Genomic DNA, 25,726 nt, shown 5'->3' with positions numbered 1-25,726 from the left:
GTAAATTGCGAGGTGGGGCCTCCAAAGATTGGACCTTGTTTGTCCAGCACATCTCTCAGATGCTAGATTGGATTGAGATCTGGGGAATTTGAGGCCAAGTCAACACCTTGAACTCATTGTTGTGTTCCCCAAACCATTCCTGAACCATTTTTGCTTTGTGGTAGGGTGCATTAACCTGCTGAAAAAGGCCAATGCCATCAGGGAATAAAGTTGCCATGAAAGGTTGCACATGGTCTGCAACAATGCTTAGGTAGGTGGTTTATGCACATGAATGGCAGGACCCAAAATTTCCCAGCAGAACATTGCCCAAAGCATCACATTGCCCCTGTGTTCTCCAGATAAGCGACACACACACACCCGGCCATCCATGTGATCTAAAGGAAACGTGATTTATCAGACCAGGCCACCTTCTTCCATTGCTCCTTGGTCCAGTTCTGATGCTCACGTGCCCATTGTAGGCGCTACACAGCCCCATACGCAACAAACTGCGATGCACTGTGTGTTCTGACACCTTTCTATCAGTACCAGCTTTCACATTTTCAGCAATTTGAGCTACAGCAGCTCATCTGTCTTGTCTGATAGGTACTGACCACTGTAGATCGGGAAAACCCCACAAGGGGCTGCAGTTTTGGAGATTCTCTGACCCATCACAATTTGGTCCTTGTCAAAGTCGCTCAGATCCTTACGCTTGCCCATTTTTCCTGCTGCTAATACATTAACTTTGAAGACCGAATGTTCACTTGCTGCCTAATATATCCCATCCACTGACAGGTGCCATGATAAAGAGATTATTAGTGTTATTCACTTCAGGGGTCATAATGTTATGGCTAATCGGTGTATGTAACATAAATACCCATCCAACGTCCACCCCCCCCCCCACCCCCACCCCACCCCACTCCTCAACACTCTACATTGGTTTCTACTGGTTGTTGCGCATTATGAAATCCATGACGAAATTACAGTTGGTCTTCATCCATATGTGCTTCACACTCAACATGTTACCCACCACTGGGGACTAATGTAGCATGTTACCCACCACTAGGAACTAATGTAGCATGTTACCCACCACTGGGAACTAATGTAGCATGTTACCCACCACTGGGAACTAATGTAGCATGTTACCCACCACTGGGGACTAATGCAGCGTGTTACCCACCACTGGGAACTAATGCAGCGTGTTACCCACCACTGGGAACTAATGCAGCGTGTTACCCACCACTGGGAACTAATGCAGCGTGTTACCCACCACTGGGAACTAATGTAGCGTGTTACCCACCACTGGGAACTAATGTAGCGTGTTACCCACCACTGGGAACTAATGCAGCGTGTTACCCACCACTGGGGACTAATGCAGTGTGTTACCCACCACTGGGGACTAATGTAGCATGTTACCCACCACTGGGAACTAATGTAGCATGTTACCCACCACTGGGAACTAATGCAGCATGTTACCCACCACTGGGAACTAATGCAGCCATGTTACCCACCACTGGGAACTAATGCAGCATGTTACCCACCACTGGGGACTAATGCAGTGTGTTACCCACCACTGGGGACTAATGTAGCGTGTTACCCACCACTGGGAACTAATGCAGCATGTTACCCACCACTGGGAACTAATGCAGCATGTTACCCACCACTGGGAACTAATGCAGCGTGTTACCCACCACTGGGAACTAATGCAGCGTGTTACCCACCACTGGAAACTAATGCAGCGTGTTACCCACCACTGGGAACTAATGTAGCATGTTACCCACCACTGGGAACTAATGCAGCGTGTTACCCACCACTGGGAACTAATGCAGCGTGTTACCCACCACTGGGAACTAATGCAGCGTGTTACCCACCACTGGGAACTAATGCAGCGTGTTACCCACCACTGGGAACTAATGCAATTTGCCGGATTGGCCCAATGGGGGAACCTTAACATTTAGGAAATGTTAACTTTGCATGGTCATGCCCATCTCCCCATTTGATCTAAAGACATGGAATGTGCTGCCTAAGTCCCTCTCCTCCATAGGAACTAATTTGGGTAAAGGAACTCCTTAGCTTGGCCATGATAGATTTTCTGCTTAAAGTTTTGTTCAGGGATATGATCCTCACTAAACTTGGGATTATATGGGTCTCTTCACAGAGGAGCAGGGGACTTGTGTAACACTGTGCTTTGTCAACCCTGTCCTGTGTAGATCTACTGGTTTAAGGACGGGAAGCAGATCTCTAAGAGGAGTGAACACTACAGGATCAGCCGCGACGCTGACGGCACTTGCCACCTCCACACCGCCGCCGCCTCACTGGACGATGACGGCAACTACACCGTCATGGCCGGCAACCCTGAGGTGAGGACGTTTGACCTCCTACCACACACAGGAACACTCTGGTGACCCGGATGACTTATACCCCGGATAGGAAGGTCTGCACAGACTGGCACACTGAGTCATCCCTACACAGGACCAGGGATTCACACGTACCTGTAAAGAGAGAGAATGTAATAATGTACAGACACATTATTAAGACCAAGCTGTTTTGCGGCCAGGGCTGCCAGTCGGGTTAGCAGTAATTAGTTCTAGAATAATGGAGCTGTGGAGAAGATAAAGGTCTCCAGGCAGCCCGGGAAGCAGGCATTGAGTGAAACAGGAAATCACTAAAGCCCTCATGAGGGTCGAGAGTTCACTTACGGCTGTTTTTCCGACTGCCTGGCCAACTTCAGCACACGGCACATCCTCCCTGACCTGGGTTTGAGTTGAGTTTGAGCATTTTCTCTCTCCCCTTCTCCCTCCATCTCTCTCACTTCCCCCTCTCCCCATCTCTGTCCGTCTCAGGGGAGGGTGAGCTGTACCGGCAGGATGATGGTGCAGGCGGTGAACCAGAGAGGGAGGAGTCAACGTTCTACACCTGGACACATCCGCAGGTATGGGAAGAACGAGCAGAATGAGAGGGCCGACAAACAAACAGTGTTGGCTATCATTCATCTTCTGCGTCTGTGTTTTATTCACGGGTTGACACTGTTCAGGCTGGCCATTCACCCTCTGTGCTTCCATACAAGTTCACACTTGCACGTTTTCACAATAAGTGGTCACAATAACAGCAGATGTACAAACAGCAGGTTTCGTTTAAGCTACCATTAGTATTTCCTTTGGAAAGAGCTGTGGGTGTGGAAATGTTGTTGATATTAATATGCTTTAACTCAAAACTTTTTGTGAGTGTCGCTGACACTTTTCTATGAGGTAAATTGTGAAATTGGAGTCGGTGGTAACAGTTTTACCGCTTTGGCGCAATTAAGTATATAATGAGTTTTATAGTATTATACCTGTCCCACAGTGCCACACCCAAACACACACAATATATATCAAATTCTGTTCAGACACTCCTAGATAAGGTCTTCATATCCAATCTGTCTCAGTGAAGCTTTTTGAGATATCCATCAGTTCTTCCTTCTTTTTATCTCTGTCCTTCTTACCCTTTCTTATCCCTCGCTCTGCTTTGCACAGATCGGGTGTGGTTACGCTGTATAAAGAGATGATGTCATTGTTGTGATAGTTCAGGAGGATAGGGAACGCCTGGGGGTCTCGACCTATCATAAAGTTCCAACAATCGGAGGCCGAGCATGCCCAGTGTAGGAGGGCTGGGTTGTGTTGCCAACGTTCTGACTGTAAATCTCTCTCCTGTCCCCCCCCCAGACCTAGGTCTCGGTCCAGAGACAGTGGTGATGAGAACGAGAACATCCAAGAGCGTCACTTCCGCCCCCACTTCCTGCAGGCGCCTGGTGACCTCATCGTCCAGGAGGGCAAGCTTTGCCGGATGGACTGCAAGGTGTGACCACACCCCCTATATACTGAACAGTCCCCTCCTTGACCTGTAACACTGTTTTAGCCCTGTTTCAGTTATTGATTAGTAATTATGAATCAATAAAATGTATTTATCAGTTGTCACAAAGGCTTATACAGATACCCAGTCTAAAACCCCAAAGAGCAAGCAACAACAAGAAATTGATACTCCAAAGTAGGATGGAAATCTAGGAAGAAACTTAGAAAGAGAGGTGCCATACTCTGAGGGGTGTCTGTGCCAAATGAAGAGAAGAGTACATTATCTTTTTGAGCCACATCAAGATTTTTGCTTGTTCACATGACCATATTCAGTCCTCCAGGATATAAACTATTGTAGCATGAAAGTAAGTACTAAGACACTGGAGACACTGTGGTCCTGCCCAAAGATAACCCCAGACCGGACCGAATAGGCAGGAAATGGCTCCACCCGCTTTTCCAAGAACCAGACCACCAAAGGGACTCCAAGAGACCTCAAACCACCCTGAGAGAGGGCAGAGTATTACCCAGAGTTCTCTCCCATCGCATGGACATTAGATAGGAGTTGGGGGGAAATGCTCTTTAAATATCTTTCACATGTTTATCAAAAGAGAGATGTGGTCACAACACCAAAGATTTGGTAGCTTACGTTTTTCAGAGGACAGACCATCCCCAAATATGAACTGATATATTTCTGATAGATAGGATCTAAACCAGACAAGCATCTGTCTGCATAGACCAATATGGGTTTTCAATAATTCCAAAGGCAGTGATCAGTGGTGTCAAAAGCAGCACTACTGTCAAAACATAGAGAGTCTTGGTCTGATGCTATTAAAAGGACATTTCACCTTTCACAAGAATGCATTTCAGAAAAAGTATTTGTTCTGGCAAGGCGGTGAATCATTTTTTTCTAAAATGTTTTTGAGGAACAAAATTGGTTGATAGTTATTTAATACATCCAAATGGATGTTTGGTTTCTTTATGCATATATACGGCACCCCGCCAGGGCCCAGGGTTCAATACCCGTCACCACCCCTCTCCTCTGTGTCTCCACTTCACCTGTACCTCTCTGATTCCTACTGTCAATAAAGAAAGAAAAAAAAACGAGGAAGGACTGACCAACATTTCAACTTAAGCTGTGGTGTTTAGCAAATAGTAAAAAACAGAGGTTAGCAGTGCAGGTTCATCCTGTCATTGTATTTGCCAGTGATGCAAGTTGTGGTCCTGAGAAAGGAGGCCTCTCTATGCATTCCATGTACTGGGGAAGAAATGTAAATATAAAGATTGGAAACATATATATATATATACACACACACACATACATAATCTCCTCTAATATGATAAATGACTCAGAGCAACAGAGGGCAGAAGCTGTTTTTTTCTGCTAGGATTAAGAGAGACCACTCTGTCTGCCATTATTTCTGCCTTCACTTTCTTCCTAGCTCCTTTCTCTTTCTTTGTCTTTTTTCATCATCCTCCCTTGGTGGCTGATCCACTCTCTTTTGCCAGTGGCTATGACACAGTTAGAAAATGTTTTTACTGAAGTGTCTTAAAACCAAGCAGCAACATAACCACAATTCACACGCTATAAAAAGACTGTCATACTCGTAAGAAAATAAACAGTTTGACTCCAGTGTCTTGGGGCTCTTAATGTCAACAATATTTATATACAATATCTATTTCCAAATTGTTTGAGGGTTTCAAAATTTTCCATTCAGCAACCAAACATTTCTTGACTACAGGAAGTGCATTGAGGCTGCTGAACCGTGTGTTAAAAATTAATAGCTTCTTTAATTCTATTGTACCCTTTATACACAATTCTAGTTGAATTCACACATCATATTACAGTAAAACATCACATTATGGTAGTATGAGTACAGGAAACATCACCATACCACCAGACTGCCCATAACCACTACAGGGTTGCTTTGTATTGGTTTCATACAGGTACACACACACACACACACACACCTCTACCTGAAGGAGGGGTAGGTGTTAGGTTTCACACGCGTGTTGAAAATACAGCATGTTCTTTCACACACCAAGCAGTTCCCATGAGAAAACATGCAGGCAACCTGGAGTCTCCAGAAAAACAACAATAAAACACCTTTGGCACCACAGAGACAGGCTGTTACTGAATTCACAATGCAAATAAACCCCAGCATGTTTCCACTGCAAGTGAACACTGTCATACTTCATTCTGCAGATGCAAAAACAGGACGCTGACTGGATAAATACACCCAATCTGATGAATGACTAATGACTGTGTGTTGTGTTGCCATTTAAGGTGAGCGGTTTGCCCACCCCAGACCTAATCTGGCAGCTGAATGGTCAGACCATCCGTCCCGACTCCGCCCACAAGATGCTGGTGAGGGAGAATGGCGTACACTCATTGGTCATCGAGCCAGTGTCCAACCGCGACGCAGGCATCTACACCTGCATCGCCAGCAACCGTGCTGGACAGAACTCCTTCAACCTGGAACTCATTGTTGCTGGTAAACATGCATACAGTTCATCCTGTAGATGTATAGACTTTGACAGATGAACACCTTTACTAACTAGTGTTTTTAGAGAAAGTTTTACTACGTGTTATGTATACCCAGGAGCAACTTTCAAAAAATCAAATAAAAAAACTTTTAGAGAGACTCAGGGACAAACCAAACACACAGGACTAAACAGCAAACAATTGACTCGCACGTGGGGTTAGTCCAAAAAGCATCCAAATCAAAAGTAGCCATCGTAAGTCAGCAACACGAGCCAAGGAATACTGAACACTACACCAGTCGATCACACAATCACAGCTGCACAGTTCAACCATGACCTAGAAACTTAAACCAAGGTGCATGAGTAGCGGTTGGTGGGTGTCCCTTTGGTTGATGCCTGGCAATGTGGGTGGATTTATTTCCTGCCTGTTGGGCCCTGTCCGGGGCCTCCCCCGGGTAGGGCCACAGTGTTGCCGGACCCCCCCCCCTCAGTTCCAAGGTGTTACGCTGCTATATTATTGTGCTGGGGGATATGAGGAATGCACTTTCTAACTTTTCTCAGTCTCCTCCAGTTTTAAATATTAGGAGGAGATGAGGTCCTGGTCCACACCTGCGGAGTACCTGGTTTGGGGGGCCCGTTGCTGTCCCTGTCCTTGTCCACCTGGTCATACTTTTGACCTAGTCTAGAATCAAATAGACTCTGGATTTAGCCCAGAGAAATGTATTTATTATTCTAATTGGACTGGTCACCCCTCTGAGCCTGGGTCCTCTCTAGGTTTCTTCCTAAAATTCAGCCTTCTTAGGGAGTTTTTCCTAGCCACTGAAATCCAACACTACTGTTGTTTGCTCCTTGGGGTTCAAGGCCGGGTGTCTCTGTAAAGCACTTTGTGACAACTGCTGTTGTAAAAATGGCTTTATAAATAAATTTGATTGATTGATGAGTAGCATGGGTATCAATGAGAGATCCCGGACAAGCCCCAAAGTTATGTTACAAGCCCTGTGGCTCTAGCAGTCTAGAGGGGATTGTACAGAGCCCTGTAACATAAAACTCATGCAAAGTAGTGTTGTGTAAAGGCGCAGTGAGAAAATTACAACACAGACAACCAAAGCTACCGTCAAACATAATACATTTATTATAAACACACGGTAAAGAGGTTTGGGAAAAGGGGCTGAGCTGGACCCAAGAAATGAAATATAGTCCAAACACCCCTAAAGTGAACTTGCTTAGATGACTACTAACCAATAAAAAAAAATACAGTGGGTGGTCCGCTTAGTTCTAACTAGTTTTCCGACGGGTTGTGTATGCCCATGCTAAATAAATACCTTTCCCAGGGACACAAGGACAGACAAAACACACAGGTTGAACAAGGACTAAACAGCAAACAATTGACTAGACAACACCAAACAAAACACCACAGCAATACATACTCACATGAAACAGGACAAAGTGAGATGTATGTGCTAAACTAAGTGATGTATGAATGAACAAAGTGTCTGTCTATCAAAAAGGGGTGTGTATCTCAAGAGTGTCTATGTCCATGTGGGGTAAAGCAAAAGAATCTCTCTGGGTGAAGCAACTGACTGGGATTTTAAAGCAGGGATGTGTGATGTGATTGGGTAATGGAAAAAGGAACAGGTGGTGCAATTAGGAGGGGTGTCCACTGATTGGTCCACCTCAGCAGTCAGGCGATGCACTCGTGTCTGCCAGGTGGGAAACACCAACAAGCACAATCAGGAACATAAAGGTCACCTGGGGAAACGGCAGGAGGGGAAAAACACAAACGCACATCCAGGGTGCCTGCATGCATAACACCACTGACACATTGTCACATCAACATAATACTATTTTAGATGTCCTCAGATACATGGGCCCTTTCGGTATCAGAGTAAAAACTGCCCTCCAACTAAGCCCAATACATCTTTGATTGAGCTTGGTCTCTCTCTTGGTCTGCAGCCAAAGAGATGCACAAGGCTCCTTCGTTCATCGAGAAGCTGCAGAACACCGGTGTTGCCGAGGGTTACCCTGTGCGCCTGGAGTGCCGTGTGTCGGCTGTTCCCTACCCACAGATCTTCTGGAAGAAAGAGAACGAGTCCTTCACTCACAACACTGACAGGATCAGGTAAGAACGTACCATTACTCATAACAACAGCCATTCAGTCATGAAGATACTGAAAATTGTCCTAATGCTACTACTTTTCCCAGCATGCATCAGGACAACTGCGGCTACCTGTGTATGATCATCCAGCCGGCCATGAAGGAGGACGCCGGCTGGTACACCGTGTCGGCCAAGAACGAGGCCGGCATCGTGTCCAGCACTGCACGCCTGGACGTCCACAGTGAGTCACACAAACGACTGTAATGGGCATCAGGTAACTGTTCCCTATATAACCTCTTGTATATTTACACCGTCTTCTCCCTGTCCCCGTCCTCAGCTCAGTGGCAGCAGCCCCACACACCAAAGCCCAAGAAGGTGCGTCCATCTGCGAGTCGCTACGCAGCGCTGACGGAGAGGGGCCTGGACGTGAAGGCAGCCTTCTTCCCCGACTCCAGCCCCCTGCAGCCAGGAGGCCTGGTGGAGAGTGATGACCTGTAGACCAGCCGGGACCCGTGTGCCCAAACCACCCCTAGCGCCTTACAACTGACTTTTGACCCCCGTTCTCCCCAGACATATAGGGGTACATTTTACTCCCACCCCCAACAGCCACAGATGCTAGTGTTGATGGCGGGCAGTGTCACACACCATATATCAGTGAAATGCGGATGACAACTTAGGATCAAGTGGTTATATTTTATCAACTATATAAGCAGAGGAATCTACCCTGGACGGCCACCATGGAAAAAAGACTGTTTACAAATGTCTGATGGGGGTGTGAAACTATACAAGACTTGTTGGCAAATAAGTTCTTAAATGAACATCATAACCATACTCTGAATGTCACCTCTGAAAGTGCCTGAGATCTTTCTTTGTAAAAATGATAGTTAAAAGTTTAATGCTGAAAGTAGCATTATTATGCATGTCACAATCAAGCTGTTTGTAATAGTTTAAGGCTGGTGTTCGTTTTAAAATGTTTACGCAGTGTCATTATTTACAAAATTCTTCCAACACACTAATTCTGAACAGCATACGAAGACCTATGGGGGAGGGGGGCACAGTAACCAAAACCAATTAAATATTTTGAAATCATGCGTAAATACCGGAATCGGGGTTTGATTGAATTAAGCCCTAAATTCACGCCTTGCTTATAGCTGTAGAGTCAGAGATACGTAAGTAGAAATGTGACACACTTGGAATGCAATTGATGTGCAGTGATAAGGGATGGTTGGTCAAAAAGCATCAGGGAAGCATGTCATGTTTCCCTGGGGTACGGAAAGACCCCCAGCCAGCACAAAGTTATTTTAAATGGGAAACAGCGTCTGCTAAATGACTGATATGTAAAATCTGGGTATTATAGCACAATACGGATATCAACAGTCTGGTTATAGAAATGAAGAGCACCAGCCTTATCAGGTTCTAGATTTAGCAGTATTACGATTGATGTCATTATGGTTGGGTTCTAGATTTAGCAGCATTACCATAAATATCACTATGGTTGGGTTCTAGATTTAGCACAACACCATAGATATTGCACAAGGCCGGGCCTTTTATAGTACTTTTTTTCTTTTCTTTTTTAGTTAATATGACCGTGAAAGTTAATACTGTAGTGACTTTGAATTAGAGTTGTGGAAAAAAGAATGTTGACTGAATGACATGAACACCATTGAGAGCGGTGTTACCATGACAATGTCAGAGATCGATTGATGGAGAAGCAGGGCCATGACAGGCTAGGGGGGTACTGAAGTGTGAAAGGTGACTAACTGGGACCGGATGGGTTTACCTGGGGCAGGACAGGAGGCCCAGATGACTGGTCTCAGCCCAGTGACAAGTCACTTCCACGCTTAGTGATCTGTCTGATCAGTGAGTTGACGTTTTAAGGAGAGAAGCATGTTTTTCTTAATAGAATTCATTGCAGAAGAGGAAAAATTGTGATAAGACGAAAGACAAAAAGGACTATGTTGACGATGATGAAATAATGGGTGCTGATGAAACCAGTGGTTATGACTGATTCTAGAGATTATTTTCTTTAATGGTTCATTTTTGAAGTTTAAAAACACATGAGACGGTCCTAAAATGGCTTTAATGACTTCAGTGATCACACCACAGATTGTACGCTTTATTTTTATATGAGAAAATAACTATTTACTTTCCCAAGAAACTTGACATAAATTATATTAGAAATTATTTTCTTTCTTCTCCCAATGACAAAACAATCCTTTCTGTATGAGAATTTACTTCTTGAAACTACGTATTGCCTTAAAAGATTATGGGCCTGTTTCTATCACTGTGTTTTTCTGAGGTATTTGTACCACATGGACAATTCTTTTTGACAAATATAGGCTGTGGAGAAGGGGAAAGATAGACACAGATTGTATTTCATTGTCATTATATTTTCTCTCACCACTGTATTAACAAATAGGCATCTTTTGCTGTATCTTTTTGGAGCATGTTTAATCTACAATTACTGGGGTCACTCGTACCAACATATTGGACACCTTTTCGATTTGTCTATCTGTTCCTGTATATGAAATGTTCTCCCGATATTATGTTAGTTTATGATGGATAATAAAAAAAAAAATCTAAGTCTCTGTGGAGTGACTGTTTATGCTGAGGGATGAGACACTAAGCCTGAATAAATTCTGCAGCCATATCATCCATCAGAGGTTGGATGCCGTTCTTTATTAAGAATTCTTATCAGATTTCACCATGATTCCACGTTTGCACTGTCTCCCCCATGAAGACCTTAGACAGCGTCACCACGATCACGGCTCACATGGAGGAGAGCGACTCAGCCCCCGCCAGGATCCATGAAGGCAGACTGATGTGTGCCACTGCCAGGGGCACAGGGCAGCACACTCCGGCTAGGAACGTCTCTCCAGCGGAGGAAATGACGGATGAGATCACAGCACCTCCGGCCCTCATCCGTCTGCACCGCCGGTGCTGAGCTGTAACTGGAACCTCAAAACATTCCCAGTTCTATAAATATATCCCCCTCTTAATCCCCTCCAGCTGTAAGCAGGCAAGGCTCGGCCAGGCCCCATCTCGGGTAGTGATGGGGTCCTGTGTTGTGATGGCTGTGTGGAGGTCCCCCTAGGGGTGAGGGGGTGCGGGTAAGTAAACATGAGCTCTTTGGTCAGCCCTGTGTGCCCTAAGTCAGGGAAAGAGTAATAACATAAAATCTCCTGAGCGTCGGTTAGGCCTTAAGGCTGTGAAGGGACAGACTGGTTCAGACACTGCTGAATCCGCAGTGTCGGTCACATGCACAAAGACACGCCCACTCTGGGATTTCAGAAGAACAGACCCTGTGATACAGCCCTTTAAGGACAGGGACAACAGTATTACCTCAACCATATTTAAGACAGGGACGACACTATTACCTCAACCATATACACATCTATGGCTCTGATTACAAATTCAAGTCCACAGAGCTTACAAATCTAATACAGCTCTGTATTTCACTCCCTTCCCATTCAAAGGCATGGGGATGTACACTTCAAAAGTCAACATAAAGATATGCTGCCAAGAGATGAGCTCATGTACTGTAGATAAAAGGCAGCTCTTTCTTGATCTTAATCATACAGAGCTCTCCGCAGTAATTGTCATCCAAGAGAGTTTCAATGACCCAGCTCACAGTGTTCAGGTGTGTAATGGTTGTTGGGTGTATCCAGAGAGGGGCCGACAGTGTTCAGGTGTGTAGAGAGTGTTAGTTTTAACCAGAGGGGCTGACAGTGTTCAGGTGTGTAATAGGTGGTAGGTTTAACCAGAGGGGCTGACAGTGTTCAGGTGTGTAATAGGTGGTAGTTTTAACCAGAGGGGCTGACAGTGTTCAGGTGTGTAATAGGTGGTAGTTTTAACCAGAGGGACTTACAGTGTTCAGGTGTGTAACAGGTGGTAGTTTTAACCAGAGGGACTGACTGTGTTCAGGTGTGTAAAAGGGGGTAGTTTTAACCAGAGGGGCTGACAGTGTTCAGGTGTGTAAAAGGGGGTAGTTTTAACCAGAGGGACTGACAGTGTTCAGGTGTGTAATAGGTGGTAGTTTTAACCAGAGGGACTGACTGTGTTCAGGTTTGTAATAGGTGGTAGTTTTAACCAGAGGGACTGACTGTGTTCAGGTGTGTAAAAGGGGGTAGTTTTAACCAGAGGGACTGACAGTGTTCAGGTTTGTAATAGGTGGTAGTTTTAACCAGAGGGGCTGACTGTGTTCAGATGTGTAATAGGTGGTAGTTTTAACTAGAGGGACTGACTGTGTTCAGGTGTGTAAAAGGGGGTAGTTTTAACCAGAGGGGCTGACAGTGTTCAGGTGTGTAAAAGGGGGTAGTTTTAACCAGAGGGACTGACAGTGTTCAGGTGTGTAATAGGTGGTAGTTTTAACCAGAGGGACTGACTGTGTTCAGGTTTGTAATAGGTGGTAGTTTTAACCAGAGGGACTGACTGTGTTCAGGTGTGTAAAAGGGGGTAGTTTTAACCAGAGGGACTGACAGTGTTCAGGTTTGTAATAGGTGGTAGTTTTAACCAGAGGGACTGACTGTGTTCAGGTGTGTAAAAGGGGGTAGTTTTAACCATAGGGGCTGACTGTGTTCAGGTGTGTAAAAGGTGGTAGTTTTAACCAGAGGGACTGACTGTGTTCAGGTGTGTAAAAGGGGGTAGTTTTAACCAGAGGGGCTGACAGTATTCAGGGGTGTGGAGGATGCTAGTTTCCAGTGGGGCTGGAGGTCCTCCCTACATGCCCAGCTGAAGCCCTCCGTCCACCACCAGCACCTGTCCTGTGATGTAGGGAGACTCCAGAAGGAAGAATGCCGCCTGCGCCACCTCCTCAGGCTCCCCAAATCTCCCCAGAGGGACGAGCCGCACCTCCTCCACTTCCCTCAGCCCCTCCGTCATGTCTGTTCGGATGAAACCTAGAGAGCAGACAGGGACAGACAGTCAGGAGATACATTTGAGGACGGAAGCAAATAAGAATCTATGTGACCCATTTGACAGCAGATATGAGGAAGAGGGTAGCAGCACAGAGGAGACAGCTCCGTACCTGGGGCCAAGAGGTTCACTCTGATGTTGCGTGAGGCAACCTCCTTGGCCAGGGAGCGGGTGAAGCCCTCCAGACCTGCCTTGCTGGCGCTGTACACAGTCTGACCTGCGTTGCCCTTCAAGCCCACCACTGAGCCTATAACACACAAACACAGTGAGGGCACTGCTGACCCAGGTCCATGGAAGTCCATACATTCCCTGGACCAACACCACCACCTAGTGGACAAACAGCAACATTGCCGGCATCAGGTATGGTAAAGGGCTGGGGAAAGAAGAAGCTGTACAAAAAGCCAGAAGAATAAACAGAAAAATCCAGCTCACTAGTTTAGATTAGATTAGACTTTACTGTCATTGAACAAAACGAGTACAGTACAACTGAATACAGTTCAAATATCCAGTTCCCTAGTTCTTAAAGGACAGGACAATTTACTTACTGCCAAACTACACAGAAGGGGTTCCCTAGGACCAGGCATTTGACTGGTAGATTTTTCCGGATCATAGCGGGTGTGGTAACTGATGAGGGAACAGCTGGTTGACCAGAGCCAGCTGTTCCCACTCTCGCGGGAGTACAGCAGATAATATTGCCAGCTCACATGGGAAAGCATGCTCACCCGATAGTAAATGCTCACTTACCAACCAAGAGTTTGGACAAAACGTTAAATGACTTCTGTAAGCTGTATTGACCAAAACTGAAACTTACTAGCAGCACAAGGGCAAGGTAAAGTTAGTTATATAATGGAAATTGACTGGCTATTCGGTTACTCTCAACAATGTCCATACATAAAGAAATTGAATATCCACTGAATGTCCATTATAAATATAACTTTCCCTTTATTGGGGAGAGTTGGGTTGAATGCAAACAGGTTTTTTGCTACAATTCACCTAGCTTGCACACACATTTTTACATACAGTTCCTTTAAAGATCCACCATGTTTGGTACAGTACCTATGTTGACAATGGCACCGGCCTGGGTTTGGAGCAAGCTCCGTAGCGCCGCTTTACATGTCAGCATGCTCCCCAGCAGGTTGGTGTGAATCAGAGCCACCATGTCCTCTGGCTTGGTCCTCAGCAACAGACCATCCCTGAAGACAAACACAGACAGATGCACACATTGTACACTGTTCTGGTTCAGTCGGTTAACTCATCCACACGTATTCCTAGTCACATTCGAACACCTGTTGATTCCAGCTGCATTGACCAGGTATGAGATAGTTCCACAGGTTTTCTGGATTGCCTCAAAAGTCTTCTGCACTTCCTCTCCTTTGCAGACGTCACAACTGAAGGCCATATGGTCAGCTAAAACACAACGTATTGGTAAAACATTAGATGGATAGGAAACTGTAGAAAATGAACAAGAGTAGTAAATAGGGCAATCAGCCAATCCTCTGCTGACACTGAAGATGTAAAGAGTAAATCCTAACAGATGAATCAGCATGAAAACCTTGCAGGCATGTTAACGTACCTCCCTGGAGGGACGCCACAACTGTCTGAGCAGCTTCTTGGTTCCGGGATACAACAGCAACCCTGCAGCCACTTCGTGCCAGCAGCCTTGATACAGCTCTGCCAATACCCCTGGAGCCCCCAGTAACCACACACAACCTTGACATGCTCCTGCCTAGCTGGAGAGCACGCAGTAAGGAACAGAGAATCAGAGACAGCCTAGTTCAATTGCACTAAAAGCCCTTGACGCCTCAAGCGAATAGTCCCCGAACTCCCGGGACTCCCGAGGAAATGGGTATTGTAAAGTTCATGGTCATAGATGGACAACAGTTACGACATAACTAGACCACAGCAAAGGAAAAGATAGCTAGCTAGCTAATATTTACTTTATTGAACACCGTGCTGTGTGGCTGTCAAACGATTTCACAAATAGCTTGTATGTGCTAGCTAGTATGTACTATCAAGATTATTTAAAAGTATTTTGAAAGAAAAACTCACGTTTTCACGCAACCTTTTGCCTTTTAAGTTGTAAGTTTCCTCTATATCGTTTATCTATTTGTGTCGCCAGTCAATAATGTAATAAACCATGATTTAATGAAAAGACACATCACACACGGAGGTCGCCATTTATTCCTACAGTGCGTTTATTAATTTTACCACACGGGGGAGGAAGAGACAAGTACATAAATAGCAAAGCTCGTACTAGTGCCTGCTTAGGTAGTTGGACCGACTGTCCACTCAGGCAAAGGGTTTAGTTTAGGGTTGAAAATAAAGCTAAGGTTCGCCATTTTACCCTAGCTTCAAATCTACACTCACCTAAAGGATTATTAGGAACACCATACTAATACTGTGTTTGACCCCTTTTCGCCTTCAGAACTGCCTTAATTCCATGTGGCATTGATTCAACAAGGTGCTGAAACATTCTTTAGAAATGTTGGCCCATATTGATAGGATAGCATCTTGCAGTTGATGGAGATTTGTGGGATGTACATCCAGGGCACGAAGCTCCCGTTCCACCACATCCCAAAGATGCTCTATTGGGTTGAGATCTGGTGACTGTGGGGGCCATTTCAGTACAGTGAACTCATTGTCATGTTCAAGAAACCAATTTGAAATGATTAGAGCTTTGTGAAATGGTGCATTATCCTGCTGGAAGTAGCCATCAGAGGAAAAAACGATGCCCAATTGGCACTAAGGGGCCTAAAGTGTGCCAAGAAAACATCCCCCACACCATTACACCACCACCACCAGCCTGCACAGTGGTAACAAGGCATGATGGATCCATGTTCTCATTCTGTTTACGCCAAATTCTGACTCTACCATCTGAATGTCTCAACAGATATCGAGACTCATCAGACCAGGCAACATTCTTCCAGTCTTCAACTGTCCAATTTTGGTGAGCTTGTGCAAATTGTAGCCTCTTTTTCCTATTTGTAGTGGAGATGAGTGGTACCCGGTGGGGTCTTCTGCAGTTGTAGCCCATCCGCCTCAAGGTTGTGCGTGTTGTGGCTTCACAAATGCTTTGCTGCATACCTCGGTTGTAACAAGTGGTTATTTCAGTCAAAGTTGCTCTTCTATCAGCTTGAATCAGTCGGCCCATTCTCCTCTGACCTCTAGCATCAACAAGGCATTTTTGCTCACAGGACTGCCGCATACTGGATGTTTTTTCCCTTTTTACACCATTCTTTGTAAACCCTAGAAATGGTTGTGCGTGAAAATCCCAGTAACTGGGCAGATTGTGAAATACTCAGACCGGCCAGTCTGGCACCAACAACCATGCCACACTCAAAATTGCTTAAATCACCTTTCTTTCCCATTCTGACATTCAGTTTGGAGTTCAGGAGATTGTCTTGACCAGGACCACACCCCTAAATACATTGAAGCAACTGCCATGTGATTGGTTGATTAGATAATTGCATTAATGAGAAACTGAACAGGTGTTCCTAATAATCCTTTAGGTGAATGTATAACCTTGTTAAACTTGCACCCAAATCTTGGTTTTATCATATTCTTATCTTTGAAAAAATATCTTATTTTGACCTAAGGTCTAGAAGGCACTGTATTATTACTGGTCACAGGTAAAAAAAACATGATCAATAAAGATGAAGGGTTCCACACATTAAGATGATCATTAGTGTAATTTGTGATCCTATGTGACTTGAGTCCAGGAAAATAAAGTAAATAACACAGTCATCTTACCCATGTTTTATGAGTAACACTGAACTGCATTTTCAACTGATTTACTTGTTCAATCATATCCTTCCTTAGGAAAACAGTTGATTTAAGGAAACGGTTCAGCATCGCTATTGAAGTAGTTGCTAGTGTTTAGGTGTTGACTGGAATGTATGATGCATTTTGGGAGAAGTGGTGCATGTGATAAAGCTTTAATTATTATTATTATTTCATTTTAATAAGCCTTCATTTGTATTCAGGTCATCATCATGAAAATTGGGACCACATTTTCCTTCTTCGCACTCTGTGGTCGAATGACGCCTGCCAAGACAGACACTTTCTGTGGTCTTAAAAATATTCTATAATGTCAAAATAGAAATATAATTTATACACTTGTTCAGATTAATTAATTAGTAAAATTTGTCTGAGCAGAATAAGAATATATGAAACGTTATTTTTAATATATGGACCTTTTTTTTTTTAAGTCTTATTAATTAATGCAGTAATCAAACAATTAAGTATCTGTTGTTCAACACTGGTGAGGATAATAAAAAATTATGTGAATTATGAAGGAAACAGAAAGGAAACTGCTCATAGATGCAAATAAGTTGGATCAGTTACAATGTTGTCTACCTATCATCCACAGTACCTTGACAGAGCCTGTGAGACATTTAATTATGGGATCTCACACAGTGACTTCCTCAGATATATATTAAGATGTAATATTTTATACGGTGCCTCTCTCAGACATATTGATATATAGTGTCTTTCACACTTACCCATACCCACTTCCTCATCAGCACATTAACACTGTAGTAGAGATAATTATACCCTCTATCCTCCAGTAGGAAGCCACTGCCATCCCAGAGCAAGGCTCATTGATTGAGGAGACACCTCATTAATCTGTACACCACACCATTAAAGAAACAACTGAACCAGACAGTTTCAGAGTGCAGAGAAGAGTGGAAGAGAAATGTTCTTGGTTGGTTAACTTATGTCATTTAGCAGAGACTTTTATCCAGAGAGACTTACACAAGTAATCTGGGTTAAGACTAAGAGCCTTGCTGATGGGCATAATGATAGATTTTCACCTTGTCTGCTCATTGGATTCAAACCAGCAATCATTTAGGCCCAATGCTGTAATCTCTAGGCTACCAGACACCCTGGCAGCCAAGTGAGCCAGGCAAGCAATGGAAATTCAATTCTCAATCTTAATATCCAACTGTTGGTAAATGTACAGTACCTGCCCTGAAGCCTCTTGCTTCACCGTTCACCAGGCATGCCCACTAATTGGACTAACCGATCTCCATGGTAACATATCATCCAGAGGAAGTGCAGTGTACCCGTGTGACCTCGCAGAAACCCTGTCAGCTCCTTTCCAAATTGTCCACCTCAGCATCATGGTACAAACAGACAAGAGAATACTGTGACTCACCTTCCTCCCGGAACAACACTGTGGAGTAGAAAGCATTCTGGGAACAATGCAGAGGCAGCAGACATTTTTTTCTTAATAAAGCTTGCATTGTTATAAAGATGCTATGCAGTGTCTGGCTGTTGGGGCTTTAACCTCAATAAAAATATATTGTAATTGTGTCTGGTTGTCTTATGTACACACAGTTCATAAACAAAAATACAGGTATTGTTAGGTAAACCCATCAATAGTACCCAGTCAGACCCCTTAACCTCCAGAGCAGCCCAAAATTCTTCGGGGTATAGATTCTACATGGTGTAGGAATTCCACAGACTGTGAATGCTGCCATCATGCAGTTGCTGCCAGTTTGGATGAGAGAATGTTCATGTTAAAATCTGTCAAAGTCTGTTCCAATTCATCCCAAAGATGAGGCCACTGAAGTTTCTTAGTTGTTAAAGCATGGTACAACACCTGTGTTGCTAGTTCAATTCCCACTGGGGGCCATTATGAAATGAAGTATGAAAATGTATGCACCCACTAAGTCACTCTGGATAAAAGCATCTGCTAAATTACGGTAATTTAACTGAACTGGAAATTGTCAGAGCAGGCAGTTTTTTTTATTCCAGTCAGCCTTGGTACTAGCAGGCTTACTGGAGCTGCATCTGGTTTGTTTTTAGCTGATAGCAGTGGAATCCGGTTGGTGTAGTAGTCCGCTGCAATAACCCATCTATGACAAGGACTGATGAGTAGTGGGTACCAGGAATTCTACACGCTATGTAGTTTAATGTATACCACTGGCATGAAAATATTTTAAAATCATTCTTAGAGCGGTGTCCCAGTTCTCTGCCATGCTTTGTGCCTAAAAATAGCTGGAGTGTATTGTCTATACCCCCACAAGCAGAGACCAGCTGAACACAAGGATGGACAGACAGACTCACACACACCTGACATATTTGTGGAAATAATTAGCTTTTATTGTTATAATCATTTTTACAAAATGTGCTATGCCCTCCCAATTCTTAATGTTCCGTACATAGTCTGGTACCAATTAACAAGCAGATGCCAATTCACTACGATCAGACTTACAATAGACTTGTTTTATACAATAATAACCCCCACCCCCAAACAAATCAAGTAAGTCACCTTGGCATTAGGACAATCTGTTTAGTTTAATAAAGCAGACTTTAGTGCTACCTTGAGTTCCAACAAGGCATGAGATTACAGTAAAAACATGTTCACAGGAACAGCCAAGCTAACTGGTTCAGATGTTCTTGACAGTCAGAATGTAAAGAATAAGCATTATTTGAACCTCCAGCTATAGATATGAAAATCAAGATGATTGAAATGAAAATACAGTAGGTGAAAGTGTGTGTGTGTGTGTGTGTGTGTGTGTGTGTGTGTGTGTTAGATGTATGGAAAAAGGCAATGCAGTAACAGAAAATGCTTCAAATGTGAAACAATTTGAGCATTAAAAAAGTGAAGTGGAGATGGTGAATGCCAAGACAACAGTGGAATATTAGGTTCATTCTACGCAAAAGAAAAATAGAAAAGCAAATAAAAGCTCTGAACAGTGTTTCATACCACTTTATACAGCTTCTAGCCACCACTTAAAACAACAATCTACAACATACCCAGCAGTCAGTCACACAGTGGTCCCCATTACTCTGCCTGACACAAACACTCAACCAAACAGGCTTTGGAAAATCTCCAGAAAACTCAGTTACCTCAATTCCCCTCAGGTTGGACAAATGGAATCTATAAAGTGTATCAGAATCTGGTGTTTAAAATGGCCTCAACATTTTAACATTTTGTAGGATTAGACTCTAAAGGTCCAATCTACGATTTAGACTAGGCTGTGGGTATCGTACCACAGCGTCTGATAGAAGAGGCTCCATCAGGAGTCTGTCTGAGGTACTACAGTGAAGGCAGGCAGTTACCTCACAGCCCACCAACAATAGAACAGCTACTTAACTATCAATCACTGACTAATATAATCCAATTTAAATGTTCTCCACTGCCAAAAAATATGGGGTCAAATCAATGGCTCATTGTATGGTGCCTGATGTTCCTGTCACTTGTTAGCAGTGCTGTCAGTCTCATTACAAAGACTAAAAGACTGAGGAGGAGAACGAGGAGGAGAGAAGAGAGTGAAGTGACATTTCGCCCCCACTGGATTATTTTGGAAATGAAAGGAGTTGAGCGTAAGAAGGAAGCCTCTCAAAACCCACTCATTCACATCCAACTCCCTCCACTTTGTGCTTTGAAACAAACCAAAAACAACAAAACTGGCTCCAAGGCCCATCTAACCAACCACAAAAATCAGATTCAAGTCTATAGAACTATTAAGATCACACACATTGTATTGACATAGCACTGTACAGCTTCACCAGACAAAACCCAGACTCTACTGTCTCCAAGTCACAGACCGGTATTTAAAAACCTCATCTCGCAACCTCAAGGAGAATTACACAAGCTTGTATTAATGGAGTGATATTAACGATTTTTTTTACATTCTGAAAAACAGTCTATGCATCAGAAGTAAGCAGTGTTTTGTCTTGTAGCATTGAAACGAGAGCCCTCAAAGGCCATCCCTATCAAGGCTGTCAGACGCTGGAGGAGACAGGGCCTCCGTTGTATAGGTCCACCTGGACATAAATACTAAAAGAATGAATGACTTCAAATGTAGCTATGCCTGTCGTAGCACATGCTTACTGTAGGGTATAATGGTGTCTGTTCGCTCACGTGAGAACCAGAGCCATGTCCGATAGGGTGCGTCTTCTACTAACAGAGCGGGCGAGCAGCTACCATGTTCAATAAGTACACACAGAAGAATTTACAGCATTAAAGGAACATTTGATTGTAAGATCTATGGAGTGTTTATTTTCAACATCTCAATAAAGGCCAAAACAAAAACCCTCTCCCAGGACCTCTTCACGTATACGGGAAACGTGTCTATAACCCTGGCCCCGACAGCAAAGCAACGACAGCGTAATAAATTCACCATAATGTTTCTCTCAATGTGTTTTTATTGGAGCCCAGGGAGAGCGCAATCTGGGGTACCATGGGTCAAAGCGGTGTTTGGGGCGGGTTGTGCAAATTCCATTGTTGGAGTGAAGTACAGGACCCAATTCCAAAAAGGTCCTTAACCTCTTTCAAGGATGGGATTTTGCAACGTACCAGACAATTACCCAACCACAGGGTACATAGATGCTGCCATACAGTCCAGCTGATCACTTCCAGTCAATAGGAGTATAGATTCAAGGAATCAGATTGGAATTAGGCCCCCAGCGAGCCCATCTCGATACACTGCATGCACTGATACTGCCAACACCGGCCCTCATCGTGTCTGCTGTGTTCTGCATGTTTGCTTAGCAGTCAATCAGCAGACGTCATGCAGTATCCACATACAGCAAGGAGGACCAATAGGAAAGGAGCAAAAGGTGATGTAGGAAACACGCCATAAGGCCGGCACCCCTCGACACTCAATGTACAAAATGCAGAGCGCATCCAAACCCCGAAACAAAACAAAACTTAAAAAATAAGTTAAAACATTGTTTTTGTGACTCTCTGATCATCTTTGTTTCCTTATTTACAATAAAGTGAGAAACAGTACAAGGCACACTTAACATTTTGAAGGGTAACAGATATAAATAACTGACAAAACAGAAGTTCAACATGAGTAGTGTGCTCTCCTCCAGCTCTGTCCACTGTGCTTTCAACTGCCAGTCCTCTCTGTGAGCTCCACAGCTCTCTTTAAACGATTTATCCAGTCCTCTCTGTGAGCTCCACAGCTCTCTTTAAACGATTTATCCAGTCCTCTCTGTGAGCTCCACAGCTCTCTTTAAACGATTTATCCAGTCCTCTCTGTGAGCTCCACAGCTCTCTTTAAACGATTTATCCAGTCCTCTCTGTGAGCTCCACAGCTCTCTTTAAACGATTTATCCAGTCCTCTCTGTGAGCTCCACAGCTCTCTTTAAACGATTTATCCAGTCCTCTCTGTGAGCTCCACAGCTCTCTTTAAACGATTTATCCAGTCCTCTCTGTGAGCTCCACAGCTCTCTTTAAACGATTTATCCAGTCCTCTCTGTGAGCTCCACAGCTATCTTTAAACGATTTATCCAGTCCTCTCCGTGCTTTGAGGACCTCTTTGAAGGTTGTTTACATATTCATCCAATGTTATTGTCCGTGGCAACGTGATTGGGTCAGCTCGCAGTATGGCCACTGAAAACAAGGCAACGGCAACGTTTGATGTGGTACCATTGATGGTGGGGTTAGTGGTGTGGTCTGGTCACGGTCTTTCTGCTGTGGTCCTGTGTGAGTCAGACGGTCAAATCAGATGCTGTCTACAAAGCTGCCGGGGAACAGACCGGTTCTGCCGTTCCTCTGGAGGGTTCCTTTAAACCAGCCGTCATCCCGCTTCCTGTGGACAAACACTATGTCTCCCTCCTTCAGCTCCAGCTCCGCCTCGCTTTGAGGGGGGTAGGACACCACCACTCTGTACCTGCATGGAACAGGAGAACAGGGTGGTAACACACACACACACACCTAGCCTTAACACACACACACACACACACACACACACACCTAGCCTTAACACACACACACACACACACACACACACACACCTAGCCTTAACACACACACACACACACACACACACACCTAGCCTTAACACACACACACACACACACACACCTAGCCTTAACACACACACACACACACACACACACACACACACACACACACACACACACACACACACACACACACACACACCTAGCCTTAACACACACACACACACACCTAGCCTTAACACACACACACACACACACACACACACACCTAGCCTTAACACACACACACACACACACACACACCTAGCCTTAACACACACACACACACACACACACACACCTAGCCTTAACACACACACACACACACACACACCTAGCCTTAACACACACACACACACACACACACACCTAGCCTTAACACACACACACACACACACACACCTAGCCTTAACACACACACACACACACACACACACACACCTAGCCTTAACACACACACACACACACACACCTAGCCTTAACACACACACACACACACCTAGCCTTAACACACACACACACACACACACACCTAGCCTTAACACACACACACACACACACACACACCTAGCCTTAACACACACACACACACACACACACACACACACACACACACACACACACACACACACACACACACACACACACACCTAGCCTTAACACACACACACACACACCTAGCCTTAACACACACACACACACACACACACACACACCTAGCCTTAACACACACACACACACACACACACACCTAGCCTTAACACACACACACACACACACACACACACCTAGCCTTAACACACACACACACACACACACACACACCTAGCCTTAACACACACACACACACACACACACACACACCTAGCCTTAACACACACACACACACACACACACCTAGCCTTAACACACACACACACACACACACACACACACCTAGCCTTAACACACACACACACACACACACCTAGCCTTAACACACACACACACACACCTAGCCTTAACACACACACACACACACACACACACCTAGCCTTAACACACACACACACACACACACACACCTAGCCTTAACACACACACACACACACACACACCTAGCCTTAACACACACACACACACACACACACACACACACACACACCTAGCCTTAACACACACACACACACACACACACACACCTAGCCTTAACACACACACACACCTAGCCTTAACACACACACACACACACACACACACACACACACACACACACACACACACACACACACACACACACACACACACACACACACACACACCTAGCCTTAACACACACACACACACACACACACCTAGCCTTAACACACACACACCTAGCCTTAACACACACACACACACACACACACACACACACACCTAGCCTTAACACACACACACACACACACACACACACACACCTAGCCTTAACACACACACACACCTAGCCTTAACACACACACACACACACACACACACACACACACACACACACACACACACACACCTAGCCTTAACACACACACCTAGCCTTAACACACACACCTAGCCTTAACACACACACCTAGCCTTAACACACACACACACACACACCTAGCCTTTAACACACACACACCTAGCCTTTAACACACACACACACACCTAGCCTTTAACACACACACACACACCTAGCCTTTAACACACACACACACCTAGCCTTTAACACACACACACACCTAGCCTTTAACACACACACACACCTAGCCTTTAACACACACACACACCTAGCCTTTAACACACACACACCTAGCCTTTAACACACACACACCTAGCCTTTAACACACACACACCTAGCCTTTAACACACACACACCTAGCCTTTAACACAGGAGATGCTGAACAACATTATGACAACCTTTTGCATTTGATTACCGTACCTTTCGCATATGATTGGCCGGGCATCATGCTGCTGGGAGATGAGGGAGGAGCATGCCTGGCGAGGGGGCGGGGCGATGGGGGCACAGCCATCCAGGGGGCTGATCTTACGGTGGGACAGCTCTGGGGCTGAGGAAGACGAAGAGGACGCGGCGGCTGCAGCAGTCTCCGGCTCCCCTGGACAGATGACTGTACGGCCGTGGGGGCCCGCGGAAGACGAGGGGGAGGCCTCAGGCCCTGCCGCACCCTGAAAGACCTCCCCCGTGGCGGCCTGCTCCGCCTCGAGGGTGGGGGAAGAGGGAGGCGAGGGGCGAGACTTCTTCTTGTTGGAGGACAACAGCTTCAGAAGACCTTTCTTTTCCCGCTGGGGAAGGTCAGAACAAAGCAGGTAAAGAGGTCGGCAACTTACCACTAGCCATTACCCACAACGCACCCTGATATTGACCCACGGCAACAGACTAACAGGAACTAATAGTGTGGACAGTAGAATCTGCATGAACAGAATCCACCGGCTTGGTCATTAGGTTGTCAACTGGCTCACATCTAATGGCTTGCTGAGATAAATTGCTGCAGAGTAATCAGTGTTGTGTGATGTCATCTGGCGTGCAGCCAGATATCTGTTCTGTTGGGGGGGGCTGACTGTCTCTAAATCAATTCCCACGGCTAGCCTGCGGAACAGAAGGTCCTCTATGTGTACATTTGCTGCTTAAGATAAACTGGAATGTCCCCTGTGCTGGGCAAAGGAACAGAGCATC

General features: G+C 44.9%; 3 protein-coding genes across 12 annotated transcripts in view; 1 reads left to right on the top strand and 2 right to left on the bottom strand.

Annotated features, from left to right (window-relative positions):
- palld (palladin, cytoskeletal associated protein) overlaps nt 1-10,729 on the top strand; it is a 73,147-nt gene extending 62,418 nt beyond the window's left edge. For all 8 annotated transcript variants that reach the window (XM_020049105.3, XM_020049101.3, XM_010872154.5 and 5 more), the window contains 7 exons: nt 2,187-2,336; nt 2,820-2,908; nt 3,678-3,810; nt 6,088-6,295; nt 8,238-8,403; nt 8,487-8,620; nt 8,717-10,729. In XM_020049105.3, the coding sequence (XP_019904664.3) occupies nt 2,187-2,336; nt 2,820-2,908; nt 3,678-3,810; nt 6,088-6,295; nt 8,238-8,403; nt 8,487-8,620; nt 8,717-8,877 (1,041 nt within the window). In that variant the 3' untranslated portion in view covers nt 8,878-10,729. The remainder of the gene's footprint in view (nt 1-2,186; nt 2,337-2,819; nt 2,909-3,677; nt 3,811-6,087; nt 6,296-8,237; nt 8,404-8,486; nt 8,621-8,716) is intronic.
- On the bottom strand, nt 9,347-15,491 carry cbr4 (carbonyl reductase 4). 2 transcript variants are annotated; one of them, XM_010872152.5, is made up of 6 exons: nt 15,343-15,491; nt 14,867-15,023; nt 14,580-14,700; nt 14,350-14,486; nt 13,406-13,540; nt 9,347-13,277 (listed from the first exon to the last, which is right to left on the bottom strand). In XM_010872152.5, exons 2-6 carry the CDS (start codon nt 15,009-15,011, stop codon nt 13,099-13,101), a joined length of 717 nt encoding a protein of 238 aa, XP_010870454.2. In that variant the 5' UTR covers nt 15,012-15,023; nt 15,343-15,491; the 3' UTR covers nt 9,347-13,098. The 2 variants fall into 2 exon arrangements, with proteins under 2 accessions (XP_010870454.2, XP_010870455.2); XM_010872153.5 differs by having other exon boundaries at nt 14,867-15,019.
- A 4,090-nt stretch (nt 15,492-19,581) lies between these two features.
- The window catches only part of sh3rf1 (SH3 domain containing ring finger 1), a 39,461-nt gene continuing 33,316 nt past the window's right edge, over nt 19,582-25,726 (bottom strand). For both annotated transcript variants that reach the window (XM_029121796.2, XM_013135013.4), the window contains exons 11-12: nt 24,974-25,335; nt 19,582-22,928 (exon numbers count right to left, since the gene is read on the bottom strand). In XM_029121796.2, the coding sequence (XP_028977629.1) occupies nt 22,760-22,928; nt 24,974-25,335 (531 nt within the window). In that variant the 3' untranslated portion in view covers nt 19,582-22,759. The remainder of the gene's footprint in view (nt 22,929-24,973; nt 25,336-25,726) is intronic.

This window comes from Esox lucius, chromosome 8 (assembly GCF_011004845.1).
Source record: "Esox lucius isolate fEsoLuc1 chromosome 8, fEsoLuc1.pri, whole genome shotgun sequence".
NCBI classification, from domain to species: Eukaryota; Metazoa; Chordata; class Actinopteri; order Esociformes; family Esocidae; genus Esox; species Esox lucius.
Note: the sequence above shows the minus strand (reverse complement) of the source record. Positions and strands in the feature narration are given on the sequence as shown.